Consider the following 27860-nt stretch of genomic DNA (forward strand, 5'->3'; position numbering starts at 1 on the left):
GGCGGGGCTGTCGCCGCCGCTGCCACGTCAGGGGAGTGTCCCGAGGCGAGGCGGGCTGGGCTGGGCCGGGCCCGGCCTTCCTCCTCCGCCCCCCGCCCCCGAAGCCGCCGAGGAGGGAGAGAGCGGTGCCCGCTGCCATGGAGGCCCGGTACAACCTCAAGAGCCCGGGTAGGCGGCGGGGCCGGGGGGGCCTCGGCCGCGCCTTTACGGGCTGCCCGGGCCGCTGCAGGCGGGCAAGCCCGTCTCGGGGCTGCCGTGGGTCGCGGAGGGCCCGAGGGCCGGGCCGGGGCCGGGGCGGGGAGGAGAGGAGGAACAGGGGCCGCGGCGGTGTGTCCGCTGCGCCGGGGCGGTGGCGGCAGCGGCGGCTTTGAGGCGGAGGCCGGCCGGGTTTGGTTCGCCTTCGCAGTGCGATGGCGCTGAAACCTTGCTCAGAGCTGTAATTCGGTTTAAAACACCCTGCTTGCCAGGTCTGTCTGTCTGTGTGCCCACGTGTTTTTGGTGGTTTGTGGAAACGTACCTTTGAAGGTTTAGTCAGGGGGCTGTGCCCTGTTCCCCTGGGCATCGCCTCGTCTCCGAGTGGGTGCGTGTGAGGGGACGGATTGCCAAGGATAACTTGGCCTGTGTGGCGTCAGTTTCTTTTGCAGAAATGTTGCTGTACAGGCTCTGTTTACTTGTGTGTCTGTGTGTGTTCACATGTTTGGTTTGCCATGTTCGCATGTTCAAATTCATGCCTATAACTCCTGGGCTTTCTTTTGATCCCGTGAAGTGAGAGGGACTCCTCAAGAGATGTGGGCGATGCCAGGAGAAGCAGCGCTGGAAGGGAAGGTTTTGATTCCTGAGAGGCAAAGAGTGGACAGGCCATGTCCCCGTGTACGGCTGTGTTGGAGCAGTGGCCTCTGGCCGGCTGTGCCAGGGTTTCACCTCCCGGGAGCTGCCCGAGGCCTGACACTGCCGAAGCAAAACCTCTGAGCGGCTTGTAAGGGCTGCTCGAGTTTGTGTGTTGCTTGCTGTCTCGCACCTGCTTTCCCTAAACGGGTGTTGATGAGTAGGCGTTATCAGCTTCGTGTTATTATGATGAATAGTGTCTTTCTTTTTTAATCATACCGTCCTGTTACTAGCAGGGGAGGTGGGGGGAAACTGAATGTTATGATGAGCTGCACCTTACAAATGACAGTGACATGCTTGTTTACAAACATATCTCATGCAGATGATGTGTCTGTTACTAAATTATGTCCTGTAGCCTCACACCCAAGTTGCATAACCAAGAGATAAGAAGGATCACTAAGCAAATGATGAGCTTGCTTTGAAATATCAGGAAGGAATACTTTTTATTTAGGGAGATATGCAGGATGTGTGGCATATGTGAATTTACAAGGCCACACAAGTATGCTCACTAGTTGTGGTTTGCCACGTCATGGGAAACAGTGGTGTTGTGCTGTATGACAAGCACCTGGGATCTGGGTGGAGAGGACATATTTGTGGCTTAATTTAGACATGCTCCTCCTCTTTCTTGTTACTTGTGCCCCATATGTTGAAGAGAAAATTACCTTTACTGGAACTGATTTTCAGCACTGTGCTGTTCCACAGCAAAATGAATTTTATGTGGCAAAGATAAATCATTCATACAATGGCTTAATATTACTTTTCCAAATTAAGCATGTTTTGTTGCATATTAATATATTAAACTGTTTATTTCCATATAGATACTGAAAGTTTATAAATTATATGAATAACTTTTAAAATCTCTGTAATGATTTAAAACATTGATTTCAATAGTCAATATGTGTGAAATCGTCCACTGAACAGATGGGCAAAGAGGTGTTGAATAAATACAAAAAAAGTACTTTAAATAAATATTGTTACTTCAACTGTTGTCCATCAAAATCAGTTCACTGTAATTATGTATAGCCACTGCTTTTAGTCTGGCATTTTACTTGCTAACCAGGTAGATAAGCATATGCAATTACTTAACATTTCTGTGTATGTTTTACAAATTTCTGTCTCATTACAGTTGCACGTGCACTTTGATAATGGTATCTTACTCTTGCCATTCGACTGAAGGCTTAAGGTGGAACTGTAGAATATTCTAATATTAATGTGGTTTCAATTAATGTAAATGCACTAAAATATGTAAAAAGAAGTCCACCATATTTTCTGTTTCTAGGGGTTGTGTCACCTGTGGACTGAAGGGATTATTTCAGTAACTGAGCCCTCTAAGGCTTTAGAGTAGCTGTCCTTGTGCCTGTTGTTGCTTTGCCTTTAACAGAGGAAGAACCAAGTTGCTAGCCTTTAGGTCAGCTTTAGGGATTTGGAATGCACTATATTGAGACAGAGTGGAAAAAGTAATCATTTTGTACCTATGCAAGAGGCTTCTGCTGTTGAAATCTGCTTTTGGACTTGAGCAAACTGTTTGCAAATGGTGACTTGTCTGCACAGTATTTTTTAAAAGGGCAAATCCTACTTACCATTTTAGTGTAAATTATTTTCATTAAATGTTATAGAGGAAAACACAATTTAAATAGAAAAATTTTGTTAAAAGAAATGTATTTTTACTGATCTTTATTTTTAAGCCACATTCTGATAGAGAGTTATGAAGGAGCTGGAGTTCATCTGTGGTTAATACCTGGATCCCTCTTCTATGAATGGGTATGCTAGACAAGACTGATGAGTGGGGGTGGCTTAGGCTCTCCATTGGTGTACTTTTTGTGTGCTCTCAAGCAGACCACAAAAGAGCAATATTGCTGCACAGCTTTGTCCTGCTGCTGATTGCTCTTAGGCAATGTGTGCATCCTCTTCCTTATCCCTGTTTCTACAGCTAATTAGTTCATCCCAGCATATTGAAAGATAGTACCTCTCCACAACACAAGGCAAGTTGTTCCCCCGCACACCTTGTCTCTGTCGCTGACAGGCAGAGCAGCTCTGGCAGGTCTTGGTTTGCCATAGGTACAGGCCATGGCCAGTGCAGGTCTGGGATGGCCAAGTGCCTCCTGTCTCCTGTCAGTTACCCTCTGTAAGAGCCAGGAGCCACGGGGTGTTCACCTGATGCTGTATTCTCACACTGCCTATGAACTTGAGTTTATTTTTTATTTCTTCCCAGAATAACCATTAATTTTGGAAGGGAAGAAATTTCATACTCCACTCTTCAGGCTTGTTTGTATTGCATCAATAAGCCTTGTAAGATGTTGCTTCGTATTTTTGTGTGTATTTTTGGCCCTTGTAAAAGGGCAAGCTATTTTCTGTCTTAGGATTTCAAAATGGATTAGTCAGTGTATATCAGCCTGCTACCACATGGCTGATAAACCTCTCCCATCAATATTAAAGCTCAGCTGACTAAAGCACAGACTTCATCCTCTTCATGCTTCAGGAACATCCCTATTTTCTGAAATTTATAAGAGAGCTACTTGGAATAATCTCTTTAGTTATTTGTTTGGGTTTTTTTTCCAAAGAGCTGTGACCCTTAGCCTGCTATAAGATCAGACACCAAATCTTGTAGTCACTGCTCTTGTAGTGACAATCTCTCACTTTCATGTAGGCTGTGACTGGGTGTCTGAGTGGGTATTAGCGCAGACACTTGAAGAATTGTGAACAGCTACTTCCAGTGCCTCACACAGAGCCCACAAACAACAGTGCTTTTTTTTTTCTTCCTTTTTTTTGGGGGGGGGCAGAGTTTGTTTTGTTTTCAGCAGACCACCTCATTGAGAATTTGATTAGTGAGGGCACTGGAGGCCTAGGGAGAACATGTGGAGGGAGGCACGGCATTTGTTGCCCAGGGGTGGTGCTTTGGGATCTTGGACACATGGGGAATGTAACAAGGCCCAGATTATGATCTTCTTAGCTGTCATCTTCAGTAAGATTGCTGCTTTTCCTACAAACTGTACTTCTTCCTGCACTCCGTATTTTGTACAAGTGTCCCGTGCCAACAAGCATGTGTTAGTTCTTTGTTAACAAAACAGGGCTAATAGGAAACAGCCAGTAGCTATTGTACTGCTTAGTACCTTCTGTGTATGAAATAAGGATAAGTTGCTTAAAAACAAAAAGTTGAACAGATGTTAAAAATTTATTAAGGATGAAGACATTGTTTGATCTTAGTGTGTTCAACAAGCACCTTGCATTTCATAAGTTTTATCTCCCTTTGAGTTGACTGAACAGTTGTTTTGAATTGCAACTACAAGAAGAGTATTGTATTTCTTGCTGCCCTGAGGGTAATATGGACCAAAGGTTGGCTGTTTCTGAAGGTGAGAGGAAAGCACGGCAAGACTAATCAAAAGTTTTTTGTTTTTTGTAATAGTTGTTAATACTTTATATGAGTACAGGAGGCTTGTTGGTCATGTGAAAGAATGTATGTGAAGCTGTGAAGATATAAGGCAGCTATTCAGGATGCTTGTGGGTCTTGAGAAAGGATGTATTTGAGATCCTGAGGATGGAAAACAGCTGTTCTCTTGCTTGGTAAATGGTGTTTCCATTTGTTTTGTATCAGAAGTCAAAGGACCTGCCAAAGGAATGTCGTGGTCTTGGCTGAGATAGAGTTAATTTTCTTCCCAGTATCTGGTTCAGTGCTGTGTTTTGGATTTAGTATGAGACTCATGTTTGTAACACTCTGATGTTTTAGTTGTGGCTCAGTAGTGTGTACTCTGAGTCAAGGACTTTTACTGTCTTGTACTCTGCCAGTGAGGAGAGACACAAGAAACTGTGAGAGAGCATGGCCAGCACAGCTGACCCAAACTGGCCAAAGGGATATTCCATACCATGGAATGTCATGCCCAGTGTATCAGCTGGGGGAGTTAATGAGAGGGGCTGATCACTGCTGCGGGATGTGTTGGGCATTGGTCAGTGGGCAGTGAGCATCCCTTGTTTTTCTGGGACTTTATTTCTCTCTTTTTCATTACCATTATTATAACTTTTTAATTATCATTAGTATTGTTATATTTTACTTTGTTTCAGTTATTAAACTGTTCTTATCTCAACCCAGAAGACTTACCTTTTCTCCCCCCCAATACTCCTTACCACCAGAGTAGAGCACAAGGGAGGGAGTGAGCAAGCAGCTGTGTCATTTTTAGTTGCTGCCTGGGTTTAAACCAAAACACCAAATTTGAAAATAAAAGGAGTTTTGGAAGCTATGGCTGCCCCAGACAGTTGTTCCAGTTCTGCAGTTACACATTTTGGTTTTGTAAGAACAATTGCTTTGTCTTGTTACATGAGATCAGGATAAAATGGGAACTTGACTAATAGAGGACATCACAGCAGTACTGATGTTCAGTGATCAGCAACTTAATTGTCTCCGTTTACTTTCTTTTAGGCAAAGAATTGTGGTTTCTTGAATATGAAGAATAGTATTCTGTACTTCATGATGTTTAAAATCATGTTGAAACTGTAGGTGATGATTTTAAAGTGGTGATGTTGTTCACCATTTTCAGGAGACTGAGACTGAAATTTTACCTCTTCTTTATTTTGCCCGTTCCTCTGGCACAGGAGGATGTAGTTTTCAGAAGGTGATCACTGGCAGTATGGGAAGGATCATTAGCATTGTGGATTGCTGCTTCTACCGTTGGTTTTCTCGTTCGGGAAGACTGAAAAATACGTAAATATTTGTAAATCTTTGTGTGGCTGCTGAGTTGTCAGGGCAAAGGTTTGTGTAGTCCACTGTCGTGTCACAGACAGAGGTGGTAGGGAGTACTTGTAAAAGAGATTTAAAGAAACAGAGTATGTAGTATGTTCTCCTCATTTGTAGTTTAAAGTACTTGCCCAACTGAAGTTTTTTCTGTCTTCCAGGAATTATATTTTTGGATGTGACTGGGATGTTCTTTAAGCTTTTTTAAGTGAAGAAAGATTAGGTATCTCGGTCCTAATAAAACTTTATTTGTAGTCTCGATTCAAAATTAAGTTACTCTAAACTGCTGTGCAATTTTTTATGAAAATATAGTCACATTTTTGTGAAATAACATACAAAAATATGTACAGGAACTCAAAAATCCATTTAAAGACAGATGTGAACTTGGAAGGGTTAAGATGGGGGCATAATGAACAAACTGAAGGAATTCAGAGTTAGAGCACTAGGGTTATAGAGCTCACTTGAAAATGTGGTAATGTCTAGAGTAGTTAACACTCTGGTCTGCAAAAGGATTTTAATTGACATTTCAGAGTACTTGTCTCAAGCCCCCTTTTTCCCTCTTCTATTGTTTTTAGTCCATGAATGATCACACATCGTTCACAGGTTCTAAGCTGTCCAGGAGAGTCACATCCACCCAGAACAGATGACACACAGGTACCCAGTGACACTGTGCAGGTTGCTGTGAACCTGTTAGAGTTGCTGTATGTTTAGATTTAATACACCATTCTCCAGAGAATACAGAAAAAACAAACAAACAAACAACAACAAAAAAAAAACAAAACCAAAAAAACCCTCACAAAACCAAACAAAAAACCCCCAACATTTTCCATATCAAAGAGCTACTGTAAAAGCAATTCATAACTCTCCAGTCTGCTATGACTCTTTGCTTTAAATATGTTTTCTTACATGCTTCAGTGACCACATCACTTAAAGTGTTGGGGTTTTTTTTACTTAAAATGTCAAAGTTCATCAAGTATTGTCATCTTATAAGAAGTCCTGTGTACTTTACACATAAACTTAATCCTGGTGGTTTTTTAATTATGTCATCCATTCTTTATGCAATGGAACTACTTACCAGTGTGATTCACTGTTATTTTTCCCCTTTCAAGAAATTGAAACATACCTTTAGTAAATGAGATTTTCTTTTGAATCCCAGTGCAGTTTGGGTTCCCAGGTGCTTTCAGTTACTGTGGGGACTGGTGATTCAGGAGGTGACTTTCTGCACTGTGACCTCGGAAGTCACTTGATGGTTACACCAGCCATGGGTCAGGCATTCTTACCTCAATGGTCAAGTGTAGAGGGAAGGGGGGAAGGAAACAAAGCCAGATGGATTTAAGAAGACCCTCCCACATTGTCATCCATGACATCACATGCATAGAATTGAAGGGACTTGATGCTCGTCTCAAGTGGTTTATGTGATTTTAATTTTAAAAAAAAATTTCTATTATTGCTGTCTAATATTTTTCTTAACTGTAGATAGTAGCCTCATTAATAGACAAATGCATAACAAAAATGACTTGTGTTTTACTAATAGTTAAATTGTATTGAGTAGTTATAAAAGTTTCTCTGAGATGAAGTGTTTTATGAAAGCTTTACTTTGATTGGAAAACCTGTATTCCATAAATAAATTGCATCCTTACTTGTGCTGTTTTGGTCAGCAAAGCCATAGGGAAAAATTACTACTTCTTCTGTATTCCTTCTGAGTAGACCTCTAAATCTTTCTTAAAGTGAAAAAAGAAAAAATAGCAGCCATAAATAAAAAGGTAGAAAGCATTTGCCAAAGCAGTAAAAGGTGTCAGGTTGTTTTATTCCTCTTTTACCATATTAAATAAATCAACTTGAAAGACTGAGAGATCTCTAGCTTTATGCCAGCTGTTTTGCGTTTCTATTATTTATTTGTTCATTACATACTTTCTTTTTCAAGCAGTAGAACTTAAAAGTCAGTTTGAGAATTCATTTCAAAATGAAAGGGTTGCTATCCATTTGAGGAAGATAGTGTCATGCACAACCTTTTTTTTTTTTTGTTGTTTAAAAAGAAAAGGCGTTAGTGTTCAAATCCTGTGTTCAAATCCTGTCATCCCTTTAAGCAGTAATACTGACATTTACAAAGACTGATCACTTGCATTTTCTGTGTCCAGAAGGTTTCCCCAGCAGCAAGGTACAGACTTGTCCATCTGGGCACATGACAGGAGTACTTTAATGTGACCTCCAGACACACGCAAGAGAAGCAGTTGTGTGAACTGAAGTTTCAGGGTAGCTTAAAGTAAATGAGGATAAAAGTGGAATTTGACTGGACACAGTTTTTGGCAGAAATAAATCTACAAACTGTATATGCATATGTTGTACAGATTTTGCTCATTAATTATTATTCCACCACCACTCAATCCTAAAGCAAGCTGGTGGCTTTAAATTTGATTCTCAGATTTTTAATATCCATATTTTGCTTTTCAGAAAGTTTTGCTAAGTTCCCTGTAATACAAGAGGCAGATTGTCAGGCAGAGCCTCTGACCTATAGCGTTCTGTTTTTCCTCCACAGAGCGGTAAGAGCTCCTGCTGGCTGGGAACTCTCCTGTAATCTCTAGTCTAGAAACTTAATTTCCCTGGCATTTAATTTGGATGAACATTGATAAAGTGTTGCTGAGTGTATCTGTAAAACCATGGTTCTTTTTCATGCTGATGGTTATGTCACATTAAAAAATAATTTGATTATTTTGTCTCTAAAACCTGTCTTAGACAAATTCAATGTCTTGACTTTTTTGGCTGAGTTAATGATACTCTTTGACTTTATTGACAGTTTGCAATCCTTTATTTCAAATGGGCCCAAACTGTTCTGATTTTTCAGAATTGCCATTGCCAAATGTTTGCTCAGTGACTCAGTGTGACTTAAGTGGGCTGAAATACCATGACTTGTTGCAGGCAGACTTTGTGATTATGCTTGTTTCTTCCATCGCAGTTTTCGGTAGCCAAAGGAAGAACTGTGTTCATGAATACTGCACCAGTGCTTAAAGAAGAAACAATTTCATGCTTTCTTCACTGGATCACACGTTCTCAGAATGAATGTCACTCCAGGCTTTTGTTTGCAGCCTCTCAGCTGGCATTTTTCAGCAATGTGGGAAGAGAAACACAGAATGGTTTGGGTTGGCAGGCATCTTTAAAGGTCATTTAGTTCAGCCTCTGCCTCAGGCAGGGACACCTTCAGCCAGACCACAGCTCAGAGCTCTGTCCAATTTGACTTTCAATTCTTCCAGGGATGAGGCATTCACAGTTTATCTGGGCAACTTGTTCCAGTGCCTCCTCTCCCTCACCATAGAGAATTCCAAAATATCCAACCTAAACTACTCTCTTTGAGTTTAATACCATTGCCTCTTGTCTTGTTGCTACAGGCTGTGGTAAAAAGTTTCTTCTTTTTCACAAGCTTCTTTTAGGTATTGAAAGGTAAGGTAAGGTCTCCCCAGAACCTTCTCTTCTTCAGGCTGAACAACCCCAGCTCTCAGCCTTTATTCATACATATGTGCTGCTTAGAATCAAGGCTGGGCTTGGGTTGGAAGGCACCTTAAAGATCACCTAGTTCCAACCCTCCTGCCATGGGCAGGGTCACCTTTCACTAGATCAGATTGCCCAGAGCTCCATCCAAGGCTGCCTGGAACTCCTCCAGGGATGGGGCATCCACAACTTTGCTAGATAACTTGTTTTCAGCACCTCACCACCCTCACAGGAGAGAAATTCGTCCTAATATCTAATCTAAACCTAGTCTCTTTTCAGTTTGAAGCCATTCCCCCTGTCCTGTTGCTGCATGTTCTTGTAAAACTCTCTCTCCCATTTTTCTTGTATGCTCTCTTGATGTGCTGGAAAGCTGAAGTTAGGTCACCTGATAGATTTTTATGATGTTCTGGGTTGCTTAATACTGAAAACTTCCTGTATAACACAGAGATAATTTGCTTATGAGAGCTAAATTAGATTTTGCTGTAATTCATGCCACAAGAGTGGAATAATATTTTGCTCTAATAGCTTTCCTCAGTGAACATGGGTGACTGCAGATGATGCTGTTATGGGGGACTGTATTTTATTTCTGTCTTGGTCCCTCAACTGTGAAATCTCAGTAACAGTTGTCTGCCTTGCTCATGACTTCTCTGTCTTCATTAGGCTTTGTTACATACATTCTCAATTTTCTTATGGTCACCCTTTTCGTTCATGGGGTGTTCCTGAATTAGCTCATGCTCATGCATGCCACTCTTCTTGTGAGGGCAAGTGTCCAGGCTTGTTGTCTGTGAAGCAGTGCTGGGTCCAAAGCCTTTTCTGCTCCAGACTGGTTTTCTTATTATTCCTCTCTAATGAACTGGTAAACCTTAATGAAGATGAAAGAGACAAACTGTTATTCAGAACAGCCCAGATGCTGCTACCTGTGACATGACTTAGTGGCATCTGTAGGGTATTTAATTGACACCTCCCCATGGCAGCAGCATAACTGGGGTAACTGGCAGCAGCAAATTTCCACATAATTGGTTTTCTTTTTGGGTTGTGAGAAGTGAAATTCTCAAACTTTGAACCGTTGTTTGTAGCTGTCCAAAAGTGTGAAGGAGGAAAAGAACTTTTCACAGTAGATTGAAAGGAAAATTGCACTGCATGGAGGTCAGGGTTTTTTATTAGGCATTAATGTATGGTACGCTTGATGACACCTGGAAGCACTAGTGATGTAACAGAGTTTATAAAAGCGACCAGAAGAAGGAGATGCAGAAAATACAGATGGTGCTGGTATTTCTGAAGTAGAAGATTGGAGACAGTTACTAATGACTATCCTGAAATTATGATGGAAAAATACCTGGGTGTTCACACTCAGTGGAAGGTTCAAACAGCAGAGACCCTGAGTAAACTTTTCTGGCTGGCATGTGGGTTTTCAAATCTCATATAAAACTTCATCTCCTTTTACTGGTGACGTGTTGGTTTCTCTCAAGTATAAGTGTGACCTCTCTCTGAAAAACTAGAGAAGCAGTCATGTAATTGTTGTAGGAAGTGTCAGGATAAAGCTTTTCAGCAGTTCTTAAAGATGCACATGATATCCTTTTTTGTAAAATATTGAGGTTGTTAGCCTTGTACCTCTTGTAGTCTGAAACTCTGTTAATGATGTATATGTTTTTCCTCCTGTCTGGTGCAATTATTAATATAAAACTCCTTTAGTCCCAGTGCTCAGTGTTGAGAAACTTTGTGAACATGCAACATATTTTTCATAACTTTATGATTGTACAACTCTTTTAAGGTTTATTCATTGTAAGTAATTTATATTGTGTCTTGAATTATGAACTCCAGTGAAGAAACTGGAATATGCTGGAAAAGTTAGTTAGCTGAAAAGAGTTCTTCAGGAAATGTTTTATGTATTTTTCTATGCAATGCATATTAATTTATTTTCTTCATTTTCATGTTTTATGCTTTCTTTTTTTTCAGCTGTCAAACGTTTGATGAAAGAGGCTGCAGAACTGAAGGATCCTACAGATCATTATCATGCACAGCCTTTGGAGGTTTGTTTCTCTATATGTTTGGAACAGCTTGTAATTAGAAAATTTTATTCATATATACTCTCAATTATGATATACTTCTCTAAAATGAATATATATTTAAAATGTGCATATTTAAATACTAGCAAAACTCTTTTTTCCCTATGATGATCAGCAGCAGAATTAAATTTCAATAATCTTGTAGTTCCAGGTTATTGGTGCAATTACATAATAACAGCTGTACATTGCACTTGAGTAGTTTTATAGCATGGATGTGTTTATTCCCCCATCTCCTTCCCAAAACTGTGAAAATACATAATATTTAAGTCAAGCTATTTATACCCAAACCTGACATCTGGCTTAGTTGCTGAGTTGCTCACTGAAACACTTAAACCAAGGTGATCTCTGAGGATCGCTGTTTTGCATTTAAGCAAACACATGAGAAACATAAATGTGTGCAATTCTGGATGCATTGTAAGAGAGAGGGATTTCACTTAAGGAGTAGCTTCCTGCCTAAACACCTGGTTAAGTTTTTGAACTGAGAGGACAGTGAAGTTCTGGTGGTGAGAAGCTTAAACTGAAATCCCTTCTGATTTCACTGGATTAATTAAAAAAAGGCAGTGTCCTGTGCTATTCAGTTGGGAGGTTAGATTTTTAGCTGTTCACAGAAATGAGTAACATGTTTGACATGCTCACGTAGTAATGCATGTTCCCAGATGCTATAAAATATACCTTATTGTCTACTATTTTTTATGTGTACTCTGTTCCCCTTTCCTGTGGTTCATGAAACGTAAGGTTTAATTCTTGCTATTATTTGTAATCTACATGAAGGACTTATTTCTGGATTAGAACAGTGTCTCACTGGGAAGAGAACAGTGGCAGATGAAGGGAAATGCTGGAAATCTTGACAGTTATCTCCTATACTTGGAAAATTGTAACTGGGTGGGCAGTCCCAATGCTGTAATACCAGTGTTTAGGATTAGCTGAGGGATCTCATTCACTGACAGCAAGCCTCATTTGGACTTCTGTCCTAACAGTAGGAGTTGTTCTGCTTGTAAATATTGAGGAAGTTGTTGGGAGCCCAAGTTCTGATACACAAAGCCCAGCTCAAAACCCCAAAGAAATAATGTTTAATGAGAAGTTACATATATGTCCAGTGAAAATAATACTCCAGATTACAAAGTGTACCTGTTGTGCAATCAGGCACAGTAGCTGTTTCAGTGTTTTATCCTTAGTGCCATGTACTCTTAACTCTCCATTTGATTTCGCCTTCTAAAACTACTGCTGTGCACTGTTTCTTCAGCCTGTCCTTCTTCAAGAAAATGGCATTGAGTTGTCTATTTCTGTGATGAACCTTTTTTTCTTTTTTCTTCCCTCCCTTCTTCCATTGATGGGGGCATTTTAGGATAATCTTTTTGAATGGCACTTCACTGTTAGAGGCCCTCCAGATTCAGATTTTGATGGAGGAATTTATCATGGGCGAATAGTGCTACCACCTGAATATCCCATGAAACCACCCAGCATTATTTTGCTGACGGTAAGCATGCTTACTAGATTTTCCTTTTTATGTCATAAATTTTGTCACAGGTGTAGAGAGAGAGAAGGAGATTCTTGGCATTTAACATAATGTTATTTTTGTAAGAAAGGTGGCATGGTACAGTACAATTGAAGATCCAAAGTCGTCCAAGATGATTTTGGTGATCTCTAATTGCGTGAAGCTTTACGCTGAGTAAATGGCAGTTTTTCCTCCAGGAGAAATAACTTTGCTGATGTGCTAGTCTAACCTTCAGTTCTCCCCATGGGCCCTCTTGGTTTCTGTTGAAAACATTGCTAGAAAGGCAGACCTGTAGTTCGGGACAAAGGACTTCCTTTGTGCATAGTTTTGTAGGTTTTCTTCATACATTAATAGAGTCAGATAACAGAGTTCTTTGTTCAGCAAGCTGAATGCCAATTTTGTGAGGTTGGCGGTAATATAATTATCACATATTGTTTACGTATGGAATTCCTTTGATCATGATTTTTACAACTTCTACCAAAACTCAAGAGTTAACTTCTAGCATGTTTTATTGTATCCTTCTTTTTTTGAAGGCAAATGGCAGGTTTGAAGTGGGGAAGAAAATTTGTTTAAGCATCTCAGGGCATCATCCTGAAACATGGCAGCCTTCGTGGAGTAGTAAGTAACAATTATTTGGAAAATGTTATTCCTGTCAAACAACTTGTTCTTTAAACTAAAAAAATCTCTTGAACAATGTTTATAGAGGGGAAGGAGACAGATTTTGAGGGTGTAAAATTATGGGAGAATTTGTCAAATGTAAGGTAATGAAAGAGGAAAATAGAATTTGGAAATGATATGAAGTAAATGCCAGGGTTTAGAAACTGAGGGGTGATGGTAGGCTCTTCTTTACTTGGATGCATAAGCGTTAAGAATTCTCAAGCTACTTAGAATATTCTTTGTGGTTATTTTTAATTGTTCTTATGAAAATAAATCTTACTTCTTTACCCTTTTTCTGTATGATTACTAAAGCCAGCTTGAATATTAATAGAGGGGAGTTTTCAGTTCTAATGCTGTGGTTCTGAGTACTCAAGAAGAAAAATTGTGGTCTGAGATCAGAATATTGAGTTGGCACAGTTCATCCAAGGCAACATGCTTGTGTGTAATTTTAGTTTTGCTGAGTACAATACATCAATTATTTCTTCACATACCAGTTTCACTTTTAAAATATGTTGGTAAAATCTTAGGAGTTTTCTAGCAGACCACTCTTCAACTTTTGTTAAGTCTCTTATGTTCTTTTAAAGAGTAGAAAATACTGTGTTTTTAAGTCGGAGTTGTAAATATCCTATCTCTTTTCTGTGGTACTTATTTTGATGTGATATTTATTTACCAAATCTATTAGCAAAGTGTCTCAAACTCTTAAATTTCATTGCTTCTGTAAAACAGAATCCAAATATAGATGTTGTCAAAAGAGATGCTTCAGATGGTAATTCTGTTACAAGCAGTTATTAATAATTTAAATGAGCTCCTTCCCCTATTATGATGATATAAAAGGAACAAATTCTGTGATACTTTGCAAAAAAGAAAAACACTGAGCATGTGTACACTAAATTGAGAATTCATGTGTAATAGAAAAAATACACGAAACAAAGAATTCCCTGTGAACCCCCTTATCTTCTTACTTTCCCCCTGCCCCATTCTCCCCACCCCCCTTTATACGTTCTGCCTTACCTTTTTTCATAATTTTTAAAGTCTAGAACACTCATCTTGATGCAACATTTTTGTGACAATCAAGTTTCTTCTTCTCTGTTGGCTGATAGCCTTTGTTTACAATGTGATGTTAAAACAAAATTAAGAAGACCTTACCAAAAAAAAAAAAAAGCCAAACCAGTGCTACTTCTATGAAATTCAGACTTGGAAGAATGAAGTTTTGCAGTCAAAACAGCAACTTTTCTGAGTGTGGAATGAGATTACATAACTGTTGTTTCTGCCACTTTGTTTATATCTGTTTTCCCGTTTTAGTAAGAACAGCTTTACTAGCCATCATTGGATTTATGCCAACAAAAGGTGAAGGAGCAATAGGATCTCTAGATTACACACCAGAAGAAAGAAGAGCTCTTGCAAAGAAGTAAGTGCTGAGTTTGTTACTGTAGGTACATGTATATTAATTCACTTTTAGGGTAATGCATTGAGTAGACAATAAGTGACTTCAGTTTATTCTCTTGCATTTATTCCAAATATAAAACAAGTTCGATGCCTTGTATATGTAGCTGTTCTTTTCTCTGAATGTTGTGCAAACTTGGAACTTGCAGTCAAACAAAACAGAATGTACAGAGAGGGCTCTGTTCCTTCCAGCATTGTGTGGTCATATTAGAGGTTTGTCTGAAATACAGGCTTGGAGATGTAATTAACATTGTGATACAGTACTAATTGCAGCATGAAGGGAAATGGGTACAGTGGAATTCATAGTAAGTATAAGAGGGGGAGAAAATAACTGAAATAATGATGTATCATTGCCCTTAAGTAAATAATAATAATGAAATGATGACAAAATTCCGAAGCAACTGCTTCTAAATGATCTTTAAGAAATTATCTTCAGATTAAGCTTGTGACTATGATGAAAATATTATCTTAGTGGAGAATGGGAAAATTGTGGGTGTTTATAGGGACTTCAGCAAGGCTTTTGGCATTCTCTGCCTTATCCTCAGTCATGAACTGCAGCCTAGGTAGGTGGGGACAGTAAGGTGGATTAAGAACTGGCTGAGCTGTCTGGCTCAAAGGATTGTGATAAGCAACACAAAATCCAACTGCAGGCTGGTCACTATTGGTGTACTCCTGGCGTTAATACTGGGGCCAGTGCTATTCGGTGTCATTAATGGCCTGGATGCTGGGACAGGATGCACTCTCGGCAAGGATGCAGGTGATACAAAACTGGAAGGAGTGGCTGATACACCAGAGGCTTGTGCTGCCATCCAGAGGAACTTCAGTGTGCTGGAGGAATGTCAGAGAAAAGTCCTGCCTCTGGAGAGGAGTAATACCAGCTGACTAGCTGGAAAGGAGCTTGAAAGGGGAGGTCCTAGTGGGCATCAAGCTGATCATGAGGCAGCAGTGTGCTCTTGCAGCAAAGAAGGCTAATGGTATCCTGGGTTGCATGAGGAGGAGCATTGCCAGCAGGCCAAGGAAGTGATCCTACTTAAATATTTAGCACTGGTGAGACATCAGGAATGCTGGGTTCAGGTTGGGGCTGTGACCAGGTCAGAGTACAAGAAAGATAAGGACTTCCTGGAGCAAATTCAGTGCAGTGCCACAAAGATGATTGAGGGGCTGGAACATGTTTCATACTTGGAGATAGTGAAAGAGCTGGGAGTGTTCAGCCTGCAGAAGAGAAGGTTCAGGGGATTATATCCATGTGTACTAGTGTCTGAAAGGAGGCTGTAAAGAAGGGAGAGCCACGCTGTTTTCAGTGGCATTCAGTAACTAAGGAGTGAGTCAGTGGGGTGGATTGGTCTTCATAGTGTGCAGTCGAGGCTGTGTGGTTCCTCACTGGCCTGCAGAGCTGCCTGCAGTGTGCCCTATAGACAGACAATGTGTGCAAGAAAGGGAAGGTAATGTTCTCGCAGAAGCTGAAATTCCTGGATTGGAGGTGCAAGCTCCTGGGTCCAATATAACATTTGTAATAATAGTTAAATCTTTATGATTTGTATTTTAAATTTGCTGCAGATATAAAATAATTTTGAATAGTAAGAAATTACTAATAGGGTATAAATAATAGTGATATATAAGTAAATTTTTAATACTTCTCTAAGTGATATGAGAGAATACGTGTTAGTAGTATAGATAATTCTCAACATATTTTTTCAAGATAATGTGATTTGAGGCAGGGGGAAGTACTTCGAAGCTACTGGTCTTGCCACCACTTGTCTTTCTATGGATTGTTCTGCAAATAGTTTGTTTAAACAAGCACACAGGAACTCTGTGAGTACATGCTATTCTGAGCTATGTCATTTGTTGGCAGGTCACAAGACTTCTGTTGTGAAATGTGTGGCACATCTATGAAGACAGCCCTCTTACCACTGACATCTGGAAGCGTGTCAAGCCAGGCAGACAAGGAGGCTAAAGAACTTGCCAGACAAATTAGCTTCAAGGTGAAGTCACTGTTCAAACTTTTGTCTCTCTTGTATAGAATTAGAAAAAAAATACTGAGGTAAAACTTGTAAATCACAGAAACATTCATCATTTCCGAAAACCTTCCTCAGGGGCTGTGGGGAAGCCTGTTTTTTTCAGTATAGTCTGAAAGAAAAAAATAAGAGTGGATCTCTTGAATTTGCCAGTTAATAAATTGTGTATCTCAAGCATTGATTGATTAGTTTTAATTTTAGTGGTGACCACTGTGGTAAAAACTATATAACTATGTTGCTTTTACTTCCACATTTTCAGACTCTAATAACTTGATTAAATTCTCCAGAATTAGCCTTATCATAAAAGTGTTAGGAAAGTTTGGGCAAAGCTAACCAAAATTTTTTACCTTTGTGATTTTTTTTTTTTTCCTTTTGGCTTATGGAAGGAATAAAACATATAACTACTGAAAAATGGTTGCAAATTCTTTTGAACTACTCTGCTACTATCTGAAGATACTGAAAGTTGAACTCTGGTATGGAAGTTGCTGTGACCGAAAAATGTGTTCTCTAGCTTGTTCTCTAGCTCAAGGTTTGTTTAGACAAATACATTCCTTAGAGAATTGCATGTCTTGCATGCACAGTGTTGTTCTTCACTGGGCTTTCCACTAAACTCTTAAATCAACCTCTAAGGAAGACTACTGTGCATGAAGGCAGGGAACTACAGTGAAATACATTATGATGACGTGGCATTAGTGCAGAACACGTTCTCACTATGGTCAGGGTTGCCAATATGTCCCCTTTTGTCACCATGTTCTTCTAACACTGTCTTAAAGGCTACTTTTACTTTTTTTTTGTGTGTGCCATGGAAGGAAAGATTGTCTTCTTCTGAGCATTCCTGCCAGTTTTGCAGGGCATGCATATTCCTGTGCCATAACACTTATGATAAAAACATCTCCAAATATTTTACTAAGAGCAGAGATAAAGGGACAGCATTTTAAAGGTGAGCCACTTGGAGAAGCAATGGACTGCCATTTCCTGGCTGTTGATTTTTACTTTAGAACTGCTGATCTTTATCAAAGAAATTCTAAAAATATCAGAGTTTTTGTTTGGGTTTCTTTGTGAGAAAGAGCTCACAACTTACATTTCATTCCTTTTTCAGTTTTAAAATTAAAGACTTAGGGATATCAGTCTTTAAAGAATATTGGTGCTTTCCATGTGTCTATATGCTTGACACCACCTCCTAAGAACAAGCATTTGTCAAGGAAAAAATATGAACAAAAGTCTTAGGTTTCTACAGCCTTTTACAATCCATTGTGGCTTTTTCTTTATAAGGTAAATCAGTTCTGTAGGGGATTTTTAAGCTTCCTGCTTCTCTGCTTTGCTTGACTTTCTTACCTGTTTCATGTCAGGCTGAGGTGTTCAATTGATGTGTTTGTAATAAACTAATAATATGAATTACTAGAAGGAAATACAGAAGTTTTTAATCATTTGGATACATATCGTGTCAATTTATGGGGTAAGCTTTAACATCAGATTGCTGATTGATTAATTTGAGAGAGTCTCTCTACTACCAAACATACTAGCAACATCTGCATTAGCTTCATCCCTGAGGAAGAGATTCCTAACTTTTTGTAGATGATCCTGGGGTTATGAAAAATAGTTTCATAGCAGCTTTAAACAAAATGGTAACTTAAAAAAAGCCCCACGAGTGATACTGAGATAGGAATATGAAATTCAGGAGGAAAAAACCTAAACCCCAACACATTTTCTCATTACCATTTTCCTGCTTCTGTGAGCTTTTACCTTTGTTCCTGTCTGTTTTAATAGAAAATTATATTTTGGGTCAATCTTATATTGATTTCCAAATTGTTTTCTATATTTTAGGTGTTATATAACAGAAATTCCATTTTGCTTAAAAAAAAGAAGAAAGGAAAAAGAAATTATTAATAGCATATATAGAAAACCAGTATGGTTTACCTTCGTGTTGCCATCACAAGACACAGTTTGCAGTAAAATTAATTTTCCACTCATCCTCATTATTATGTTTAAATATGTAGGTCATCCTTTGAATGTTAGTCTGACTTCAGTCTAGGTACTAGACTTAGTACTTTCATAAACCAAAGTAAATCAAATGCAGTTTTTTGTAGTGCTTTATAGAGACTAACAGTATAGGTGAAATAAGCTTATCTTGGAAAAAGCAGGAGTATGAAAATCAGTACTCACAGGTTCTGGGGAACTTACGATTGAATATAGGAAAGAAAGATTCACCCCAAGTGTTGTCAAATGCTGCAGCAGACTACTCAGAGAGGCTGTGGAATCCTCAGCTTTGGAGATACTCAAAATTTGTCTGGACATGACTCTAGAGAGAGTTGTACCAGAGACATCTAGAGGTCCATTCCAGTCTAAATTATTCATAATTCTGTATTGCTTTGTTGATGATCCATATTTGAATCATAACTTTTCCTGCCTAACATTAGTTCATAATAGTCAAGTGAAAAGGGAAAGCAGTGCTTTCAGATTTTAAGTTTTCAAATGTTAAATTCACCTCCAGATTGTTTTGGTGCTGAATTTTTTGGATTCTGTTGGGGTAATACACATCAAGAAACAGGGAACTTAATTTCCTCACACGAAGTAGTATAATGAAAGAATATTATACTGTGATCTCATCAGTTTGTTACCACCATAACTGGTTGTTTTCTAATACACCGTTTGTATTTCTTGCTACTACTACCACCACTACTTATATCTTAATTTGAAGACAATTACTAGATTTGAAGTTGTCAACTTTGTAATAAGTTTGGAACTAGACACATAGGAGGTGACTTGATTTCTGATAAAAATTGATCTGGTCATGACTTTTTTTTTTTTTTTTAATTGACATGTAAATTTTAAAAGTATTTCAGTTCAGCACTATGACGGTATGTCCTTTTCCATTCCCAAGAGATTATTTCTGGCATATATACTGGGTTTTGTGTTCTTCTACATGTCCCCACTGATCTCCTGTCTCAAATTTCCTAAGCATGAGACCTAAATTCTTGGAAATAATGCCTCGTAGACATTTTGTAAATGTGTATGAAAGCAGTATTATAAAACTTGTATTTTTTCTTTTACTCTGTGCTGAAATTAAAATACTGGATGCTGGTATGCATATACTACCCAGTGTAGTGTCATGCATATATGCCCATTCTGTCTGTGAGGCAGCTTTGGTACTGAAACCAGTATAGCCACGTTGCATTAGCACTCACAGGAGGCTCCTTAGTCCTGTGGGGGAGCTTCACTTGTATCAACAGTAGGTCAGCATTGTCTTTAAGGACATACAAACCAGAAGTTTTAAAAATGGTGTTATTCTGGCTTAATGTCCTGGATCTTGTAAAGAATTCTATTTTTTTGCTCTCTACAGCTGTGCTTTTTGTAAATGTTATGTTTGTTGTTACATGCAAAGAAACTTTAAATTGTTTTTTGCACATGTTGTTTGCACATTTGCAGTCTTACTTTTAAAGAATGAAAATTTCTTAAATTTGTTGCTGTGTCATTGAAATACAACTGGCACACCTGATTATTACATTTTGGTAAGCCTCATATTCTCTATACAATAAAATGCACATTCCAAAATAAGCCAGATTTTTTTGGAGCAATTTTGATTTTGTCTGTGAAATGTACATATGTGCTTCTTGTAGGCAGAGGTCAATTCATCCAGGAGGTCTGATGCTGGACCCTCAAACACATCAGGACTGAACCACTCTGCTGCTTCACAGGAGCCCCAGCAGGATGGTGCAGCTAAAGCATTCCCAGATCCAGCAAGTGCAACGGTATGGTCCATCTTTGAGCTTTATTGGGCATGGTCTGAACATTAAATTGATCCTCTTAAGCTGATTGGAGTCCTGATTAAGAGTATGTAGTTCACATATTTATTCTGGAACTCTTGCATACTTTTATATAAAATCTATTAGCAAATGGTCGGCTGAATCACTTTTAGAAATGGCAATCTCTACTTTCACTTCCTTCTCTTAAAAGAATAAATAATGTTCTTTTAGCAATTCTTCTTCCCAGTGTTTTCTTTAATGTATGGATTAAGTGTTCATTAAAATTTTATGGTGTCTGAAGCACTACAGTTTGCCATCTGCATAATGTAGCATGAGTTTTTTCAACAGAATTCTTAGCCAGAGGCAAAAAAATGTTTCAGTGATAACCTGTGGCTTTTAAAGATTAATTAATAGTATCTTCTTGGTTTTTATAACCTCTTAAGTAAGTCTAAAATATTCTTACCATTTGAAGTATGACACTTATGTTTTAATACTGCTAGGTGTAGGGATTACATAAAGGTTTCAGAAGTGACCGAGGTCTGGTGATGGCCAAAGCAGCTGCAGTTAGGACTGTTGCAAATGCAGTCTAAATTCACTGATAAATTGCAGGCAAATCCCAGCTAAGCTGCCTTTTTTAGAGAGGGTGGGCCTGCAGATTGGTTAAAAAACCTAAAACGTCAAATAACGTCAGAACATCTGTTGTGTGTTTGCAACATATTTTCAAGCTATGTAAAAATATAAACGTGCTAATAGCATACTTTTTTCCCCACAATAAGGATTTTTCCAGGTTGTTCAGGATTTAATAAACTATTTTATTTTATTCTTCTTATTTCAAATCCTGGCTAATATAGTAGAAAGAGGCATTGCGGGCATTTTCTTGAGGAGAAAGACTTTTAAAAATTAATCACATTTTTAAGAAAACAGTTTTTATCAATTATACTGATTTAATAATTAATGATTAATTTAGTTTTCAGAAGAACAGTCCCTTGGGAAATTAGACTTTAAATATTTAAATGTATGTAAAAATATTTATATATATGATTAACTGTAAATGATAAGTACATTCATGTTTTAAGGAATTGAACTGTTACATTCATGATAATTAGTTTTAGTTTGAACCAACACCTGTCTTTCTGAGCTGTCGTCTTTTAAGTGTTAGGAATTAACTGGAGCCATTCAGTAGTTAAAATAGCCACCCAGTGGAATAAAGAAGTGTGTAACTGGAAAGACTATTTTAAGGAATTTGAGCATGCTATTTTTGTGTTCTTATTCATGTGAAAGTTAATAGAAATCTTTTCAAAGTAGGGCACTCTGGGCCTTGATCTGCTTAGAGGTGTGAACGAGAATCCATGCAAACCACAGATCTTTTCTACTCAGCTGGGTTTCTTGCATGTGTAAAATCTGTTTATTGAGTTCTTGTTTTGTAAAGACCTAATTCAGCCTTATTGTGTTAGATGTGGGCAACATCAAAACATACCATTCTTTCTGGATAAAATGTTTGCCACTTACTCTACAAATGTGTGTTTAATTAAAAGCTATTGTAGAAAATTTGCTGGTTTTACTCTCTTTGAGAGTAAAAAGGGGACAAGTAGGCCCAATGAATTCTTGTATTAGCTTGTGTAATTTCTTTCAGTATAGTAGATTAATGTGTCTCACTCTGAAGCCTTGAGACCTTATGTGTTTCTAGATGATACAGCAGTGAATACGAGAAGTAATCATGCAGAAAAAAATTGAGTGTTACCTTTATTTTGCTCCTAGAACAGTTGTAACCAGTCTTCATTAAAGACACAATGGTAAATAGGTGCTGAGGAAAGGGTCACCTCTAGATGAAGCTCAGGGACTCTGTGTTTTACTATGGGACTGCTTCATCGTTGAGTTTGTTCTTTCCAGCAACAATTCTCTACTCCATGATTTTTTTTACCTTTAAGTTGCTTGAAAGGACAGAGGTTCTTGGAATGCATTAATGGCAAGATATTTGTGAGCACAGTGATGTCCTTTTTGAACGAGCTTAACTAAATTCTCGTGTGAAGAGCACACTGAAATGGGTCTCTGGCATGGCATCACTTTGTGTCCATTTCTTTGTTCCATGCAGGACCTTATTCCTGAACAAAGAATTTTTCATTCCATCAGAAGAAAAGATATTTTGAATTAGCTCTCCCTTCTGTCAGCTTTCACTTTGGGAAAGGATTTTAGCCTCACTGACTAAAGAAGCACCAAGACTTAGAGTATTTCAGTTAAGCATGTATTTTTCAGATTTCAGAACTCAAACTGTAGTTTATTTTGGCTGTCATACAGATTCTTGCCCTTGGAAGATACTGTGTAATTGCTGCATGAGTGTGTTTGTTATGCTGTGGGAGAGGTGCACTCAGACTTCTTGACTTTTGGGCTTTCCCTGTGTGACCAGGTCTTCCAGGTCACTTCCCTTCCTCCCTGCCTTCTCCTGTCTTTCGCCACACCAGCAGTGGTTGTTCCCACTCACAATCCTGTTAGTAATGACTGCAGTGTGCAACACTGGTGCAGATGTTGCACATTGGCTGTTAAGTTTTATGTGTCTGTATTATTAGAGAATACTTATCCAGCCTTTAAACAGCTTATCTTTGAAGGAAGAAGGAGGGGAAGGGGTTGATTCTCACGCCAGCAAGAGCTGTTTCCCAAGAGAACTTGTCACAACAACATTGTCACGGCTTGCCAGGTGCAAGGCAACGAGTACAGCAGCATGAGAACAAGAAAAGGAACAACGCTGCTCTGGAAAATGCTGCCACAGCAGCTTGTGTAAAAGGATACTGAGCTGCAAAGAACAGTCTAGGCATTAACAAGACTAAAACAATAGGCTGCCTAAGGCATTATGCAGCATTGTACTTTTGAGGAGTCTGAACCCAGAACATCTCTGACTGGATGACTTCTGACAATACTTTTATCTTTTTTTTTTTTTAATTTGTAGTAGCTGTTGATGTCTACTCAGGGGAGAGGTAATGGTACATTATTCTTGTTTGACTAATCAAATTATAAGCAAGGTACTGCTGGAAGTTGGCTTGAAAAAAGTAATTGCCCTTAGTATTAAGGTGAGATCCTTCCACATCTGAGCAAAACAATGTTTTTGAAGGAATATATTATAGATCTCAGATTGGACTTGGGTCCAGTGGTCACCTAAATTTTGTTACCAAAACTCTGAACACAATCTGTGGGACTCATTAGTGGAGGCTGGAGATCACTGCAGTTTACTGAGTAACAGGGGCTGGTAGGCTGCATTTCCCTCTCTGCCCCCCTGATTGCACTGACTAAATCCATGTGGATTATGGGTGTCTGAATTCCCCCCAGATACAATACATTTGGTGTATTGATATGGAATGATGTCCCACCTTGGGGCTTATAGCTAATGAATACAGTTGATGCTTGATAAAGTTTATCAAGTAACAAGTAATTATTATTTTTAAAATAATGGCCTGGAGATACACAGGGTGCAATGAATGCTACCATTCTTCAGTAGACTGAACATGATATAAATTCCCTTACTTGCATTTGTTAGACAGTATAAGTTTTGTTAATTCTAATATATTTTACTGCAGTAGCCCTATTATTCAAACTCAGATGTCCTTGGAGCAAAGTTTTCTACCCATCCTAACAGTTTCAAAAGCTTAATAAATAATAAAACACGTAGTAATATAAACAGTGCATGTAATAATATGATGCCTGTGTGTATTAGAGGTCTGTAAAGATCAGATGCTAAAGGTTGCTACAATGTAACTCTTACTAGTTATAATTTTAGTCTCTTAAGCCCTCATTCACATTTCCCATATGGTTTGGCAGAAACAATTAATGGAAATTGTGCCATGTAAGGTGTTGTGTTAGTCTAAAAACCTTGCAGTGTTTGCTCAAGAAGAGTTTAAAGATTTCTCTTAAGTTGAAGACAATAGTGATTAAAAAAAAAGTAGAACAGCCCATCTGCCACTTTTGAGATTCTTAACAAGTCTTCAAACAAAAAAGTCTGTCTATCTATCTGTCTGTCTGTCTAAGATATTGTAGCACCTAGATCCAAATTCATATTGGGTAATAATCCCTCATTTCTTATCTAACTTTCTTCTACATGTCTAGTAATAATTGGTCATTGATTATGTTTGGAATCATAAGGTGATGCATTAGCTGAGCTTCAGGTGAAGCCCTTGGTCTGATGCTGCCCCAGTGCATCTATAATTTCCTCAGAAAAGTAATTTAAAATCTTGAAATTCTCAGTGAGGTTTCTCTTGAATCACAGATCTGCTCATGTCAGTGTAAGACAGCTTGTTCTATTCAGAACAGGGCCTTTCTGTTTTATTTTTAAATTTGAATTTCGCAGGTTTGAGAAGATCTGTGTGACAGCTGGTGCTAGTTACTTTTGTTAGTAAGATAAGGATAAGGAATATTTCTAGACTTTTCTGGTTCTTTAAAAACTATCTGAAGAAGAAAAACACTGCCTATGGAATTGGTAGTTCTTGTGTCCTGAATTCACTTCTCTCCCTCTCGCCTTCTGGAAGATGGGAATGTAGATGAATCTAGGAACTTCATTTTTCAAAGACTTGGCTTCCCTAAGTCTTCATTTTCCTTGGCATGAGGAGCTTTTAAGCGAGTTAAGTGTAAAGCAGAATTACTTTCTTCTGTAGTGTACTGGAAATCATGACATGCTGCTTGTGGTTTTCTTGTCTGTCTCTGCTGATAAAATATATATTTTAAAAACATTTTTTCTTTGAATCTACCCAAGCTGCTTTGCTTCTTTAGGCAAGACGCCTGTGTAAACAGGCAAGTTGTCAAATGTGGCAAGTAATTGCATCAGTACTTCCTTGCTGATGATAAAGAGTGGCAAATACTACTGATGAGGAGGTATGAAGGGAAGGCCTCTTCCCTGGGCTAGACAAATCACTGACTAGGTGAAAATTTTAAACTCTTTCTCCACACACAGAAGAGTCACCAGACCAAGTGCTATTTACTGTCTTGTGGATTGTCAAACCTGATATGCAGTTGAGGACATTCCTGACTGGTCATGTGTAAAGGGTATCTTTTATGGATGTAGTAGCTGGCTGAAGCGGTGCTTAAGGTTATAGATATTGTGTCCATTAAAAGGCTTTGGAAACAAATATAAAATGTCCAGAATTCTAGTTACAGTTATTGTTACAGTTTCACCTACTGTAACAATAATCTTTTAGAAGGAAAGGGGGAGAAAGCTAACTCTGGAAAATTGCTGCAAGTTGCTTTGACTAGGAATACCAGAAAACTATTCTGAGGATTGTAAATAAGACTTAAAAATTAAAAAACTTCAAATTTTTCTCAGAGCTTCTTTTTTTTTAGCACTTAAATTGAGCTCTGTCAAAATGTTTATTTCTAATGACTGTGCTGTATCACTGTTTTTAATATTAAACGTTGGAAGTTTGAGCTTTTTAGTATTGCAAGAGGATTAGTCTGGTGGAAGATGAGATCTCATATTTTCCAGTTCGTAAGACTGAAATTTGTTTTCTTCAGCGTAAAACTCTCCTGATGAGTAGAACATCCTTTGGCGAAGTTTATTTTTTAGTACTTGTAATGTCAGACCGAGTTTGACCAGTAGAGGGCATTAGGTAAGTGCCTGCACACGTGCTGTGCTTGGGAACTCCTGCTGGGATCATGCAGGTGGTTTGTGGTTAGGATTTTTGTTTTGTTTTTTTCAGGGGTGGTGGTGGCGATGAGAACAGACTTCTCTCCATCCTTTTCTGGCTTCCCCAACTTGTTTCCCCTTCAGTATAGGTGACGTTGCAAAACCTTGGAGACTAAACTGTCTGGAGGATTATTAAAGATTTCTTGGGCAGCAAAGAGTTAAAAAAAAATCCCAGACAAAGATCTTTGAAATCTCTTTAACACAAATACGGTTTGACAGACTTCCTTCAGCCTTGGCCATAGAGCTACTAATTTTCACCTTGAAATACACTTCTTCTCAGGATAGCGTATGGACAAAAACAGCAGCTATAACAATCTTGTAATTATTAGTGACATGTATTAACGGTTACCTGAAGAGTATGTTTTAGTCCTCACGATTTTATCTCTTGCTAATCTTATGTACTGTCTTGTCTCACAACTCTCAATGTTCCTTTTTAGTCTGGAGCTCAGACCAGCAGTGCAGTGGCTGGCCAGGAGCGCACTCCAGCTGTGTCCCCCAGCAGCACCTCGATGAGTCCCCGGCAACGCCGTGCTCAGCAGCAGAGCCAGAGACGAGCCCCAACCTCCACTGACTTCAACCGGGCACAGCAGCCGAGAGTCAACACGAACCACACGGGGTCAACTGTTCTCATTGTCTTGCTGACCTTTGCGCTGGCAGCTCTCATATTTCGTAGAATTTGTTTGGCTAATGAGTATATATTTGAGTTATAAGGTGGTTTGTCCTAACAGCAGTGACTTGAATGCTTCACTGTACATTCTGTATTGGCTATGACATGAGAACTGTTTACAAAGGTTACTTTTTGTATTTACGCTTAAATCCTTATGAATGTTAAAGTACCTACAGATAGATTACTCGTAAGAAAAACAAAGTTGGACATGTAGGATATGCTGGACGAGTTTTATTTGAGTGTCCACTAGATACTTGGAGAAACAGTGCAATGGAGTAGTAACATTAGGGCATGTGGGATGGGACTAAATCTGAGTCATTTATAAACTAGAAAAAGACAATTTTTAAAAAGTGGTTGATTGATTTTTTTATGGGGCATAAATGCCCATCTAAATACCCCACCTAAGTTAGTATAAGATTTGACACTGAGGAGGGGATTATAAAATGAAACACTACTATGTGTTTGTGTCTGGTGAGCTCTTAATTTAGAGGGAATACAGTTTTGTAACCACTTCTATTTACCATGACACATTTCCGGAGGAGGAACACATACAAATTGGTTTTGATGCTGCTTTGTGTGTGTGGAAGGGGGAAAGGAGTACAGTAGGAAAGTAAGCGCCAGAAAACTACTTGCATTATTTTGATTTTTATTTTTTGGAAGAAAGATTGGATAATCTTTTGAAAGATTTGAATGTCCTCTTCTAGTACTTTCAATTGTATATCTTGTTTTTAAAATTTGAAGATTATAAAAAACATGTCTATTCTTGCAATAGTTATAAATATGTAATATAATTATTTACCCGGACCTATTGTCTTTTAATTATACCAGAAATATACATAATGTGTTGAACTGAATGTTTCATATGTGGTTTTATTTACTAAAGAAAATTTAAACCTTATTATACTTAAATTCTTATATATATGAACATGCTTAAGAGAAGTATTTATTACAACCCTGATAGTAATAAAGTTTCGAGCCAGTCTTTGGGTATGTTTTAAGTATCACATGACAGTTTGTTTCT

The 27860-nt window shown here is 38.5% G+C and overlaps 1 protein-coding gene across 1 annotated transcript; it reads left to right on the forward strand.

Annotated features, from left to right (window-relative positions):
* UBE2J1 (ubiquitin conjugating enzyme E2 J1) lies at positions 1–27693 on the forward strand. The gene is made up of 8 exons (XM_085056359.1): positions 1–168; positions 11048–11121; positions 12503–12634; positions 13186–13270; positions 14612–14717; positions 16605–16734; positions 20385–20516; positions 26610–27693. Exons 1-8 carry the CDS (start codon positions 138–140, stop codon positions 26880–26882), a joined length of 963 nt encoding a protein of 320 aa, XP_084912485.1. The 5' UTR covers positions 1–137; the 3' UTR covers positions 26883–27693.
* Positions 27694–27860: the final 167 nt, after the last annotated feature.

Source organism: Lichenostomus cassidix, chromosome 3 (assembly GCF_008360975.1).
Source record: "Lichenostomus cassidix isolate B80296 chromosome 3, HeHo_3.0, whole genome shotgun sequence".
Classification (NCBI taxonomy): Eukaryota; Metazoa; Chordata; class Aves; order Passeriformes; family Meliphagidae; genus Lichenostomus; species Lichenostomus cassidix.